Here is a 15496-nt window from a genome sequence, read left to right on the forward strand (position 1 = left end):
TATGTAGTAACACAAAGTGTGCATTGGATTATTGGTGCATATTAATAAAGATGAAAGTTAAAAATACTACTTGAACTATACAATATCCAGCCACTAGCAGTAGTGGTGCTGCGATAAGACTTTGTTCAGGTTTTATAAAATTTCACTCAATTCATTCCAGTAACTGGCATATATGACTGTGCCAACATATGTAACACAAAACACTGAGACAATCTTTTCGTTTTATCTATGAATTATTTTTCCACTTATGCATAAATTCATATTCACCGTAATTGCTAGACATTTTTATAGTAACCTTCCCCAATTCAACCACTTACAAAGGAAAATAAAAAAAAATCCTGTCATATTTGATCGAAGTACGATAGAGATTTTGGCGGTGACATACAATTTATTTGATCGCACTAATGTCGTAAGTACGTGAACGAAATATGACAGCAGTTAGTACGAAGGGGGAAAAAAATTTGACACTGCCAATATTTTGCAAAAATTTCAGCCATTCTTTGAATCAAATTCAACGAAAGTGTAATGCGAGCGATAACACAGCTACGATCTTATACAAATTTCATTGATATTAGCAGCAACTCTCTATATAGAGGAATGTATCCAACGCATATTTTCACAATCGCATAATTATCGCGCTATATTTTTCTGCTTGCGTTGCTGCACAATACTGAAATTTCCACTGTGCGTCGCAAGACATTCGCTGTTCAATACCGCTTGCATTTGCCTCATTACATGTGCAAAGCGCAACGGTTATTCAGTATCCAGATAGTGCGGTAACGTAAGCAGAGAAATATCGTGCGATATTTATGCGATACTGAAAATATTCGTTTTGGACAATTAAAGTATGTATAAAGAAAGTATATTTTGTATAATTATTTTTTTTGTGTGGGAATTTATTAAATTCGTCATTTTGACAGAATTTTCTATATTACTCACACGCCAGTTTTGTATACTTTATCACAAAACATGACTGTTTGTTACCACTACAAAGCATATACACAGCCGGTCGAAACGAAGGGATTTCATTTATTGTCGTGAACATGCTTATGTTCGCATCAAAGACCATTGCAAATTTTATCATAAAAATTAAATTTTCGTTTTAGTCGGTTGATATTGAACCAAGAAAAAAAGTTCTCAGTGCTTTCAGTGCTTCAAACAAAACTTCATAACGGTGTTATATGGCATAACTTGTTTGTCTGACTTTTTTCAAAACAAAATAATCCAAAAATATTTTATAATAAAAAAAATGTAGAAAAAAGTTGTAAATTCAATTTCTCAACACACAGTTTATAAAAAATATTTTATTTGCATCAATAAAAATTTGGAAAACTACAATTATTTCCCTGCAAACCATTCCCACTTGAAATTTGAAACAACAACACACTTGTCACTTGTCAATATGGCGAATGGGTGTTGTAACGGATTTTCGTTAGATGTCGCTGTTAGTTTCGAAGTTTCAAACTTCAAATGGGAATCGTTTGATGCAAATAATTTTTTTTTATAAACTGTTGAGAAATTGAATTTACAATTTTATTTTACCTTTTTTTTTATTCGAAGATGTTTTTTATTTTTAAAGAAAAGTCAGATTCATAACGGATTTGTTTGCGGCGATGGTAGAGATTCAAGCGGCATATGAACGCTAATAAAGCGGCCCTTTAAATTTTATGACAAATTTCATAGTTCATATTGCGAACGTATTTTATTTATAATTTGCATAAAAAATTGTTATTCCATCATTTTGACCAATTTTAAACTGATCCAGTGCTTTGCTTGAAATCAAAACATCACATCACATCGGTGCCCCAAAATTAAACATGAGTTCGGGCCATTTGACGTCAACATCGGTCTTATTAAAAGTTTGCCAAATTGTAAGATAACACTTGTCGTTGATTGTTTCTACATTAACATTCTGAATGTTTGATTCATTTTCTCATGTATGCAGGTTGTTGGAATTACTTGTTTTGGCCTCTTTATTAGCAGCTTTTACAAATTGAGCAAAAATCTCGAACCTGATTCCAATCCAGATTTCACTTTTGTAACGGGATGGATTCTATTCTCGGATATAACAGTTGTAATGTTCTTGATTCACTCAATCATTTCGATTATCTCGATTGTTGGTTTGGGTTTAGTTATTGATGTAAGTTGATTCACACATGTGTCCAAATGAAATAACTTATCAAGTATTTATGTGCTCTAGGATGTGGTTTATAACGTAATTGCCGTTATTTTTTATGAAATCGCATCAATTGGACTTTTAGTTCATGCCAATTCCACCGCCTACAAAAGTTATTATGAAAAGACATCGGTCCATGGTACATTAATTGCTGCTGGAGTAAGAACACATTCAAGTGACAAGTTGAATCGTACTCTTTCTAACCAATTTCCATCATTTTCAGATCATCGGCATTTTGAACGGATTACTTTATGCTGCAAGTGTACTTTTTCGCAAACCAGCTACGACTGGATATAAACTAATCAACTGAAAATTTCAAGCATTATGAATCATTCTTATCACTAGATGTTTCCATAAACACCCGATTATGGGTTTTCGATTAAGCTTAATGAAAACGATAATGAATCCACAAAAAAACAGTTCAGAGTGCGATTTTTGGTGAATTTCTTCGGTTTTGCGTATAATATCACATTGAAAACAATTTGTTTCGATGATTCTTTTGATCGTATCAACTTTGCAAATGCATTTAATCTCTTTTTAGTTGATATTTTATGTAGTTTTTCACATAGTTCGGGTATTCATTCAATAATTTTGTGGAATTACTTTTATGTACTGATGTAAGCGTCCATTTCTTTTATAATCGTCGCAATTTTCAATATTCTCCAGACGCAATCACAACTTTACAGTTTTCACACACATTCGAGAACTTTCTATTGATATTTTGAAGATAATACAAAACATGAACATGAACCGAAGCGTTTGTAACACTCAACCATTGTTGAATATACTTAAGATACCTCAAATCGTATGTATTTTGTGTGCGAATTTTTTTTTCATGAATTTTGATATTAAAAATAGTTTATTGGAGCGATTTCTTCTGTGATCATTGTTGATAATTTTAACGAGGAACTTGAAGAATTTCCGAGCCGAATTTACGAAAAATTGATGCTCGTTTATACCTACTCGATTTCGTCTGGTTGGGAACTATTTTTCATTGTGATAACTGTAACATTCTTTATCAGCACTTTGATTTTATTTTTTTCGAATTTGCTGTTTGGAAACATGAAAAACGTAAAAGAATCGAATGAATTTCTAGAATATATTAAAATCGTTCATAGCATTTTTGTTTCTATACTCAGGAAATACTCTATAACGCCATTGCTGCAATTTTGATCGTAATAGCTTCGATCGGTCTCTTTGTGACAATTGATGATGATAGCAAACATCGCTTTAAAACATCTAGAAAGGAATTTTATAACAAATTCTACGTCTACAACAAGTACTTTGCTTGTGGGGTATGAATATGGCATTGGATATTGTTCCTTGTAGTCTAAGCATTTGTTAACTCATGAATTCTGTTTCAGAGCTTAGGCATATTCAATGGAGTGTTATATATCATTAGCACATGTGTTTCGATAATAGGCAAAAGCAACCATCGAGAATCAAGTCAGAAGCAACAATATGAACAATCAGAGTTTATACACATTTTCAGTCTGGAATAATTAAAATAAAGCAAAACTGATTGAATCCAAGCAGTGTGTTCAAATTAAAGATCTGAAATGAAAAAAAAAAACAATAATTTATCGATTGTTTTTAGAAAATGTTTTTCATAAAAATCAAATGTAAACTTCAAATCTATTGACTAGATCGAGAGGAGAGTAAGTTCATCTGACTTTGTTACGAAAGAGGAGAGTAAGTTTCTTTCGACTCAAAAATGGTTAAAGGCGAGTATGTTCATTTTTGGCGGGTCCTCGCGGTTTTCCACGGTTTCCGCGGAACTGATAAGAGACAACAACTTGGTGTCTTCGGCAAAGTTGTAGCACTTGAGGTCTTCTATAACATTGCTGAAGTTTATTATCTCTTATCTCTCATCAGTTCCGCGAAAAGCGCGAAAAATGATAAGAAAAAAAAAGTTCTATATAAAATTTGCTTTTTTATGTGCGCGATTTGCGCGCAACTGATAAGAGATAAGAGATAGATGTCTTCAGCAATGTTATAGAAGACCTTGAGTACTACAACTTTGCCGAAGACACTATGTTGTTATCCTTTATCAGTTCCGTGGAAACCGTGAAAAACCGCGGAGGCTAGACGGGTTGCCAACATACTCCCTTTTAACGCAGATAGAATCAACAGAAATCATACTCTCCTCTTTCAAAATATATTCGATTTTTTTCACATACTCTCCTCTCAATCTAGCCAATAGAAATGCAAATGTAAACTTTTTAGATATTTTATCACATAGGCCCCGAAAAATATATCCTATCAGTTAACCACTTCAACGAAATATTAATAGTTAAAAGTTGTAAATTAAGTCTTAAAATTTATTTTCGTTTTGAACTAACCCAAATTTGCATCTCCTGTAAATTGGCGACTTAAAAACTTACTTTGTTTCGTCGTTTCCGTGAAACACATTTGAAAATCAGATCCAAAGATCAAAGTTATTATTCTGAAATTGAAGTTTATTTTGGATACAAATGGCTATGTTCAACAACGAAATGGTGGGCGAACCCGAAGTTAATCGTGTTGGCAGCATAGAACAGAGCAATCAATTAACAACATTCAAACAAATTAATCGCCTTAAATTAGTACAAATTGTAAGTTGATCCAAATTGATTTGTTTTCTTCATTTTCGCCAAATGTTCAATATTAATTTAGATTACTTATGATATCAATAGATTCTGGGAACAATTACTCTCGTTTTGATTATCTACACCTTCGTCGAAGTGGATACAGAAAGTTGGTTTTACAAAATGGTCGAAAGATATCTTTCGATGTGGGAAATGTTTTTCGACTTGACCATTTTTACGTTTCTAATTTACACATGCATAGTTCTTATCGTTAGAATATACTGCCAAAGTAGAGAGGCAAGTAAATTTACGCTGTCCTATGATGAATTCCCTCCTTAAGTCACCTGTTGTTTAATTTTCATGGATTTATGATTCGAAATTATACGGGCTAGCAAAGATCCACGTTCCTTATCAATAATATGTTTGTTAGCTAGGCGGAAGAGATTTCCAATCCAATGATAGCATTTTTACATATATTTGCGGCTATTGCTATGCTAGTGCAGATAAACGAACCTTATCATACAATATTTTTAGAACAGTTCAACGTTTATGAAGTTTATTTCGCTGCTGGCGTAAGCATATTTATGTTTTGAATTCAATTGAAATGTTTCTGATACGTATTCGTTATTTTAGGTCTTTGGAGTCCTGACTGGTTTCGTTTATGTTGCATCCACTGTCTTGGTCTTGAAAGATAAATGTTGCCAAATGAAACAAACATACAATTCATTTTTTTAAATTGAAAATGATCTTATTTCAGTTGTATGAATAATAATGTCTTGGTTTCTATTAGCGATTTCTAAATTGTCCTTGTTAGCGTACAAAATGCCCTTTAATGGATGGTTTCTGAAACTTGATTTTACACAGTCAACAAAAATCCTTAGCAAAAGGTATGAAAACAATATTGAAATCGAAATCACGAAGGCTCTGATATTCAATCAGTCAAAAGGTAACAAAACCACAAAAAAAAAATCAAAATGTTTTTGGAAAACATTTTTGATACTACTTTGTGGTGAACGTAAATATGCGAAATAGACTCATCTAAATGCTTTATTTAATATCTCCTTTTACTAGACCATGCATTTGACTGTATTTACATCAAATGAAATCTGCTCAAATGTTTATCACATTAGCCCTGAAAAATATATCCTATCAGTTCTCAATCACTTCAACGAAATACTATAGCTAAACATTTTATTTAGCCTTAAAATTCATGTTTGTTTTGAGCTAATCCAACTTTAAATCTCCTGTAAATTATCCAACTTAAAGGCTTATTTTCCCGGTTTGCATGAATCTCAATTTAAAATCAGATCCTGAGATCGAAGACATTACTCTGAAATTGAAGATTATTTTGGACAAAAATGACAATATTCAACGATGTCGAAATAGTGTCCGAAGCAGAGTTGAATCGTTTTGATGGCGACGGGCAAAACAACCGTTCATCAACGTTCAAAATGGTTAATAGCCTTAAAGTAATTCAAATTGTAAGTTCATCGACTTTGACTTCTTGTTCATTTTCGAAAAATGCTCACAATTAATTTAATTTAGTTATAATATCATCAGATTCTGGGAACGATTACCTTCAGTTTGATTATCCATAGACTTGTTAAGGTGTACTCGGATGAACCTAAATTGTATCTTAACAGATATTTTTCTCACTTGGAAATTTTCTTCGACTTTATTGTTCCAGTCGCGCTATTTTTCACGATCCTTACACTCATTATTAGAAAATCTTCAAATAATAATTCAGTGAAAAATGGTGTAAGCAGATCAAACATGTGTTTTAAGATTGCTGAGCATCTCAGCATTTCGTAAAGCACGGATATATCCGAGCACATCGACGACGCATACTGTATAATACAGTGGCGTGTGTTGCTACGTGCAGCCGCAACGATTCGACCGAAGTGCGTTCAGTTGATGTGGCGGCACGCAGCAACAACATACACATTCCGGTAATTTCATGCAAAGAAAATGATTCAAGTATAAATATTTGGAGATGTTCGTTCAATATAAACACCCTCAACGGGATTCATGCAAAGACTGTTTTTCAAATAGAGCTAACAAGAACCCAACGAAACTTGAAAAAAACAAGTTCGATCCAACAAAGTTCAATCATATTAGCCTTGAAAAAAAAATCATTAGATCACAGTCAGTTCAATGCCGTCAATTATTTAAAGACAATCAAATATTTGGAGCAACTCTCGAATCTAAATTTGTCAACGTACACAACCGGTTTATTAAAAAGAACAAAAAAACACAATTGAAATCCATAATAGACGTAACTTGCTGCAATCCACAATCCATTCAAAATGGTTTCATCAGGTCAAATGAACCTGTTAAAAGCTGCCCAAATTGTGAGTTGATCTAAATTTGATTTATTGTTTATTAATGGGCAACTCAATCCACAAATAAATATAAATTTGTATACCAACAGATTTTGGGAGGCATTTGCTTTTTTATAGTTATCTACAACTTTATCAATTTGAGGATGGACGTAGTTGCAGAAGAGTTAGAGTTGGACGACCCAATCTTACCAGGCTTGTTCTATCCACGATTCATTTCAGTGCCTGAATTCCTTTTTGCTCTGGTCACCACAACGTTTTTGATTGGAACAATCATTTCGCTTATAACTAGACTTATCAACCAGTCCGAATCAAAGGTAAGAAATTGTTAAATATCGTTATTCAAATCTAAGCTGCCTTTTTTCTATTAGGAAACAATATACAATGCAACAGCTGCACTCCTACATGTTGCGACCACTTTGGCTATGTTAGTTACGGTTAACATAATACTTTATAGGGAATTTTTAAAGGCAGTAGGAGTTTATAATCTATATACTGTTGCTGGAGTAAGTTTATACTTAATCAAAATAAATTGAACTATTTCTAAATCAAGTTTTTGATTCTAGAGCCTAAGTTTCTTGAATAGTTTTGCTTATGTCGGTGCTGCAATCATTAGCATGTAAGATTCTTCCTTTCAACCACGCGGACAATGGGCACCTTATCCACCCAATTACCCACCTAATTATCCACCCAACTATCCACAACAGGGTGCAATGAACAGGAACACAAACTTTCAAATGGCTCAAAGCAATCAAGTGTAGAAGGAAATTCCATAGAAATTTAATTCAAAAAAGAGTGTTCAAAATGTTTTACGCTCTACAACAAAAAAAAAGTTTATGAAAATCATATTTTGACATGTTCATTTTATTATCATATTTGATTTAAATAAAAAAGCTATTGCTACTTCGATCATTATGTAAACTCTGGTTATTATTATTTCAATCTCAACTGTCGAGCTAAACATTTTGCGTCGAGTTCCAGACGAAACAAAAATACTTAACTATTTCTGCAATTTGTCAATGGAGAGGAAACAGTTTTGGGAATTAAAGTCAACAAACATTCAATTGCTATCAGTTTAAAATCAAGTGGCAAGTTCCTGAAAAATGATTATGAACAGTCAACTGAGATTCTTAGCAAAAGGTTTTGAAAATAATTTTGGAATTTGAAATCGCAATGGAAATAGGCATTGAGAAATTAATTCAATCACTTCACAGTCAGTCCAAGCAAACGTTACTCTACACATTACAATTCATTATTGTCAGTAAGTTTTCTGATCAAATCATCTTTATCTCAAAATTTATTAAATTTGCTCCATTTTTTCTGACATTCCGAATTTTATTTTCGGCAATTTTTTCATTTAAAGGACAATCGTCGGTAAATTCGAAGCAAATTCTAGAAAATTCAACCCATTCGGAACCGACTTAATCCATAAATTTGATCAAATTCAACAGACTGAAAAGAAAAATTCCTCATAATCCCAAAAAAAAAATATTTTTGAATTTCTCTCAAATACGAAATGGCCAAAATGAACATTGATATAAATAGAGTGACTACGCCTAAGGGTATACTGAAATTTGTGCAAATTGTAAGAAAGTTTGATGAAATCTCATTTCGTTCATCAAAAAAATAATGTAAATTTTGCGTGAATAGATTTTGGGAATCATTTGCACAGGCTTAAATCTCGCCTGTTTTAATTTAGTAGTAGTACTAGGAGTACCAAGAGTATACAACGGACTTCAATTATTCTTTCATGAGACGATCAATATGTTCTTGGTTGGAACAATTATTTCATTGACTACGACCATTTTATTCGAGTCATACAACGTAAATACATTGTCAAACACAGCTTTGAATTTTAGAAAAAAAGATTAATATTTATTTTCCGCTCAGGAACTAATTTATAACGGAGTTGCTGCACTTTTCCACATAATAGCATCTTTGGGTTGGATAATTACGCTTCATTCGGCTCCTAGTACAGGAGCTGTTAGTACAGGTTATGGGAGATCGAGTGCTTATATAGGTTCTAGTAATACTGTTCCTACAGCCAATCCGGCGGATATGTATACGGCATCTGCAGTAAGAACATACATTTGCTAAGATAAAGCGTAAAATTTTCAATTCTTCTCTATTACTCTAGGTCTTCGGCATTCTAAATGCACTTCTCTACGGTGCAAGTACCTTTTTCGCTGCAAAAGAATCTATACTCTGAATAACAAAAAGCCAACTTCAAAAATTTTGCTTAAGACTAAAGATGATTTACGTAGATCAAACTCATTGATTCCGTCGTAAACCAAGAAAAGAATCAATAAATGATCAAAACCAATTGACTGTCTTCAGTGTTTGATTTATTGTGTTGTCTTAACCATATACAAGTATCTGAACAATATTGAAAATATTCGAAGCCTCAAAATAAAACTGTCTTATATAGAAAAATATGGGCCAAAAGAAAGGATTTTGGAAAGAGACGGCATTTCATACAATTACTGTTGCTTAAAAATAGGATATTCTTATATTAATCACTTCTAACTAGAGTCTTCCATGGGTTGATCATCATTGGCTTCAGGATGCGATTCTTGGTGTTCTATCAAATCATTTGAGTTGGTGAAAGCCTGATCGCAAAAGTCACACGAATAGAGTTCATCCCAACCCATGTCGCCTCTGATCTTTTCGTCTTCACTCTTCACACCGTCAGCTGTGAATGGATAATTGGAAAAATGTCAAAACGATAAAACCAAAAATTAATTCAAATGTTAAATCTATTGCACAAACCTGAAATGCAATCATTGCCTGTTGAATTTTCTCTGGAATGAAAAACGAAAACTTTAATTTTCTTTCGAACAATTATCAAATGTACGGTTAAATTACGATTTATTGGTGCTTCTTCCGTGAGCAGTTAGCTCTTGGGTGGAATGCCGATTCAAGTGCATGTTCAGCGAATATTTGGACAATAGAACCTTGCCACAAATATCACAAACGTGGTGCTTCGATCGATCTGGTGCATGTTTGGCGGCTATGTGACGCTTAAGACCATCCTTCTGCCGGAATTTAATGCCACAATATGTGCATGGGAACGGTTTCTCACCCGTGTCTGAATGAAAAACATGTAAAAGAGGAAAGAAATTCGTTAGACACATCAAATTTTCTCATTGATCGAAGCATGCCTGGAGTAACTTACGTCGTCGCAAGTGGAATACCAACGATTTACTCTGTGTGAATGCCTTTCCACATTCTTTGCACTGGAATGGGCGTTCGCCCGTGTGAATGAACTGAAACAGATATAAAATCAACATTATTCAACGAACAACACAAGTTTATAATCAAAAATGGAATAATCTTGAAAAGTTCCATTAAAATATACAAGAAAATGCATCCATTTACCATGTGCGACTTCAACGATCCATTTTGGGTGAAAGCATTGCCACAAATCTGGCAAACGTATGGTTTTCGACCTTCGTGTGTGATTCTGTGCCGTGTTAAATTGGTTCGTGTGCTGAATGTCTTGTGACACACTTCGCAACGATTATCTTGATTTGAACTGCTAGCGCTTCTTGTCGTCTTTTGATGTGTACTTCTGCTCTTGCTTGTCTCCTGTTTTGGAAAAGGAAATAAATTAATAAAACTTCGGTGAAGATTCGAAATAAAAAAAACTGTGTTCCAAGCATAAATCGTATTTCGCCTTTCATTTTCATCAAGATCGTTCAATAGCTCACCGGTTCATACAATTGATCATCATTTTCATCGTCCTCCAAGTACTGTGGTTCATCTGTTTCGTCTGTAATGAGTTCGCCTGCATTTTGATCATACTCATCGACAATGTAGCCCGTTTCAACTTCACTGCCTTCCTCAACCAAAAATACTTCCATATTCTCTGGTGGTTCGTCTGTTGAGTCCTCTTGAACAGCAAATGTGCGCCCGGATCGTGTTTTACGAATGGTAATGGCATTATTGTCGCCCAGTATTTCCACAAGTTGATCTCTATCGATTTCCTTTTTCGTATCGTCAGGCAAATCGATTTCGATATCTTTGAACTCAGTCACTTGTTCGTCATCGATCAGAGCTTGCATATCCTCTTCCAGTTCATCAAACGATTCACTTTCGCCATCCTTTTGCGATTTGCGTTTCGATTTAGTATCAACGGTATTGGTACCAGTGACCTGTTGAAATTGCTTGTTCACATTCGAAATGAAGCTGCGAAGTTCTCGATTCGATGCGATGGCATCTTTTTTAAAATCATAGGCAATTTGCAGGCGTGCCAAACACTTTTTGCATATAATCTCTGACAAACCGTCATTTTTCTCCACCTAAAAAACGGACGAAAATACAATGAAATTTACATTTTAGCCAACAACATGGGAAACCGCCTCTTTATCAACAGGGTTTCAGAACACAAAATTCCGAATAAATTCATTTTTTTTTTTCAACTTTCCAGTAAAAATCACAAAAAATTAAAATTCCAATCTATAACGGGACGGAGTAACAGACTAGATATGAATTGTAGCAAACGAAGAAAATTAATATAAAAGATTGCGGCTGGTTGGAATGTGTGTAGTAAAAGAATTATTCTCAGTTTACTCACTTGTACTAGAGTTGTGAATAGAAATTTTTCCAAAATATTGCCGGTGTAAATATTGATGCCGGGTCCCTGCTTTAAACACACACGACATAAACTAATGTCAATTTTTATATTCATTTTCACGGAAATTTCATCGATTATACGCACGTATCTTTAAGAAGAAAATAATTGGCGTCGTTTGAATGCAAAGACGAATTTTTTTCTCATCAACAAGCTGAATCGGTTTGAACTGTCAAAGTCACTTGTTAGATTCGTGAGCCATCTAGGTCATCATTTCGATTTAGTCGTACTAAAATTTAAAGTTACAACAAACAATGGGCAATGCTATGTGTTGATTCTTTTGGTGGGAAATGCAATTGAAAAGAAATGAAATTTTTTTTTTTGATTTTGGACTAAGGATTTCCACTTTTGAATAGAGACGAAATTATGTTGAGATTTGAAGTGAAATATTAAAAATAATTTCAACGAAATAAATATAAACAATGAGCTCGAACAATGTAAATGTCAGAACGGTATGAATTCGTCGGTCGGTCTTGACAGTTGCCAGTTTGTGGCGAATTCAATTTCTCAACCGAGATGTAGTAATACTCTTTTTTTGTTTTTAATTTCCAATCAACAAAATCTCTTTTAGAAAACCAGGCTCAATCACTTGCATACTGTGTTCTGAAATTTTTCATAAGTAAACACTGTGTAATCACAAAGCAACAAATTGTCATCAACGCGACTGAATTCGCCGCTGTACGTTTGACATTCGAGTGTTGCAGTAGTAGCAGTTGTGCTATGCAAATGCTGTGTGTGTAGCCATATTGACAGAAAAAACGAAGACGAGAATCATACAGTTTTGTGTCAATGCACTCACAATTCGTGCGGATGGTTAGATTGATCCAGCGAAAATAAGTTCCTTTCAATCGGTTTCTTTATTATTTTCGTTTTTAAAATTTTGTTTTAACTTTTCGCTTCGTGATATATCTGGTGGTGGATTGTAAAAATCCCATTGAACGCTGTGAATAATGCCAGAAGAAGTGAAACTTTCGCATCGATCTCGAAAACGGCTGAGAGAGGTGAAACGAAAAGCCCGACCAGGTTTGTGTATAAAATTATTAAAAAATTTCAACAAAAATGTGGGCATATTCATTTTCTAGTAAAATCCACCCACAAAACCCATTTGTATTCATAAAAGCGAGCTGAACTGCGTGATTTTTTTAGAAAATTGTTGTTGCATTTTGACCCAGACTCAGAAATGCGAGAATGTTCTAATTCACTGTAAACTTCACACCGCTATTCGAAGTAGTGTCATCGCAAGCATTGACAAGTCACGTACGCCGCTTCTGCGTTTATACGATATATACACAATAACAAATGCATTTGTTTATTTTACACATTCTTTTGTTGTGTACACAGAGTTGGGTGACAAAGGAGCATGGACAGTATTGGACTATGCGAATCGATTTGAAGAGTTCTGGAAATTCGATGACAATATTGAACGAATCGACGCGCAATTCGTGAGCTGTGCAGAATTTATCGAACGATATGAAAAGCCGAATAAGCCGGTCGTTATCACAAACTTACAGGTATTTGCACGATTTTTATTTCACAATAATACGCAATTCATATTTTTATGATGATTCATCTGATTGCGACAGAATTTTTCTGTGTTTCTTTATCAATTCGCAGACAAATTGGAAAGCCAATGAAAAATGGACGCTACCACGGTTGATGAAAAAGTATCGCAACCAAAAGTTCAAGTGTGGCGAAGATAACGAAGGCTACAGCGTTAAAATGAAAATGAAGTATTATGTCGAATATATGCAAACGACAAAGGATGACAGTCCACTGTACATTTTTGACAGCAGCTTTGGTGATGTATGTGGATTTGTGTCAATTTTTCTAGGTTTTCTTCGTTCTTTTCTTCAGAGTGTGACACGATACTTAATTGCATTTCTTCCTCCCATAGCATCATCGCCGGAAAAAGCTGCTCGATGACTACGTGGTACCAAAGTATTTCCAGGACGATTTATTTAAATATTCGGGTGAAGAACGACGTCCACCATATCGTTGGTTCGTGATGGGACCAGGTAATTTGCAAAATCTAACTTAATTTCTCACGCGTCTTTTTTCCGCATTTTTTTCACAAATGTGTGATCACATTTTCGAATCGATTATAATTCAATTCATTGGTCCATACGTTTTCAGCACGTTCTGGCACCGGTATTCACATTGATCCACTGGGAACGAGTGCGTGGAATGCATTAGTCGTAGGACAAAAAAGATGGTGCCTCTTCCCAACGCATACACCGAAAGAATTGTTAAAGGTCACGAGCGACATAGGTGGTAAACAGCGAGACGAGGCGGTCACTTGGTTCAGTGCGATATACCCAAGAACAAAGCTTCCAGACTGGCCTAAAGACTGTCAACCAATCGAAATTCTACAAAAACCGGGTGAAACAGTCTTCGTACCGCTCGGTTACTGGCATGTTGTGCTCAATTTAGATGATACGATAGCAGTAACCCAGAATTTCTGTAGCAAAACCAATTTTCCGATCGTTTGGCACAAAACAGTTCGTGGTCGACCAAAATTATCGAAGAAATGGTTGCGCGTGCTTAAAGTAAGTTTAAATTTGATTCAGAGAGTGGTGGCAATCAATTCAAATCATATTCACTTGCTTATCTAGGATAAGGAGCCCGAAATGGCTGAAATCGCCGAGAGTGTGAATTTAAAAGAAGCCACTGGTTATGCATCGGATAGTTCCAGCAACTCAAGTTCATCGTCATCATCGTCTAGCTCATCGTCATCAAGCGAATCAGATAGCGACGATTCAAATACGGATTCGGGCCAAGAGAGCCTAACCGCGAAAAAGAAGAAACGGCGACGTATGAATGAATCATCGTCCATGTTGTCACCGTCATGATAGCTAAGTGTCGATCAGTCATCGACTTCGACATCGGCTGAATCTACAGCCAATAAAATGCCAAATTCCATGAAAAAAATTATCGTTTTCTATGTCCATTGGATGCGTCAGTTTCTGATGGATTTTTGCTGTTGTAGCAGTGCAAATTGATTACGATCATTATGTCAATGACAAAACAATTTAAAACACACACACACACACACTATCTAACTACAGCTGAGAAACAAAATGCAATCAATACGAAAATGTCGAATCGAACTGAACTCGACCCGCAATAATTCTCCAATATATCAAATGCCACAACGTGTACAAATGACGATTATTACGAAATATTCTCCACTTTTGATCATTGAACATTGTTTTTTTTTCTCAACAAATTGCAATAGTTTTCATTTGATTTCTGTACGACGATCAAGGTTCGATTGTATTCTGACATTTTCGTTTCTCTTCTTTTCATTTGAAACTATTTTTTTCTCTTAATTTATAAACTATTTAATAACGACATTGTTTTGTTCTCTTTTTTCGATAAAACAGAACATTCATGAAGTGAAGAATATTTAAATAGATTTATTTCCATGTGCCTTGCTGCCAAAAACCATTTAAAGAAAGAAGAAAAAAATACTATCAACAATAGCAAATTCTAAATAAAAAAAGATTTAAACCAATCCAAACAGAATTTGGCGAGTTTTCATTCATTTCAAAAGGACATTTTTTTCCAGTTATTTGTTTTGAAATTTAGTCAAGCAATTTGGGGGGGTCGGACAGCGTAATGTACCTTGAATATTCGCATGAAATGTCGGGATACAATAAACATGGATTGAGACACTAAAAGTGGTGCGTATGGAAGAATTAGACAATAGGCAGTTTTTTTTATTGAATCAAATAGGAATTCAAGAATTGAAACATAAAATATGATGAACGGAGAAAAGACA

At 34.4% G+C, this 15496-nt stretch overlaps 4 protein-coding genes across 4 annotated transcripts in view; 3 read left to right on the forward strand and 1 right to left on the reverse strand.

Annotated features, from left to right (window-relative positions):
* LOC129566082 (kinesin-like protein Klp10A) overlaps positions 1–15496 on the forward strand; it is a 267051-nt gene that overhangs the window by 223266 nt on the left and 28289 nt on the right. The gene's annotated exons all lie outside the window — the stretch shown is intronic.
* On the forward strand, positions 1101–2694 carry LOC129566091 (uncharacterized). Its single transcript, XM_055441643.1, has 5 exons — positions 1101–1193; positions 1585–1871; positions 1946–2140; positions 2201–2335; positions 2400–2694. The coding sequence occupies exons 2-5, from the start codon at positions 1818–1820 to the stop codon at positions 2484–2486; spliced, it is 471 nt and encodes a 156-aa protein (XP_055297618.1). The 5' UTR covers positions 1101–1193; positions 1585–1817; the 3' UTR covers positions 2487–2694.
* On the reverse strand, positions 9406–12303 carry LOC129566084 (zinc finger protein 300-like). Its single transcript, XM_055441636.1, has 7 exons — positions 11659–12303; positions 10793–11383; positions 10461–10670; positions 10258–10348; positions 9948–10170; positions 9852–9883; positions 9406–9774 (listed from the first exon to the last, which is right to left on the reverse strand). Exons 1-7 carry the CDS (start codon positions 11770–11772, stop codon positions 9605–9607), a joined length of 1431 nt encoding a protein of 476 aa, XP_055297611.1. The 5' UTR covers positions 11773–12303; the 3' UTR covers positions 9406–9604.
* LOC129566085 (bifunctional arginine demethylase and lysyl-hydroxylase PSR) lies at positions 12598–15240 on the forward strand. The gene is made up of 6 exons (XM_055441637.1): positions 12598–12738; positions 13057–13226; positions 13330–13518; positions 13610–13730; positions 13849–14261; positions 14328–15240. Exons 1-6 carry the CDS (start codon positions 12666–12668, stop codon positions 14562–14564), a joined length of 1203 nt encoding a protein of 400 aa, XP_055297612.1. The 5' UTR covers positions 12598–12665; the 3' UTR covers positions 14565–15240.

Source organism: Sitodiplosis mosellana, unplaced genomic scaffold, assembly GCF_009176505.1.
Source record: "Sitodiplosis mosellana isolate CC-2019 unplaced genomic scaffold, AAFC_SMos_1.0 Smas_scaffold_3, whole genome shotgun sequence".
NCBI lineage: Eukaryota > Metazoa > Arthropoda > Insecta > Diptera > Cecidomyiidae > Sitodiplosis > Sitodiplosis mosellana.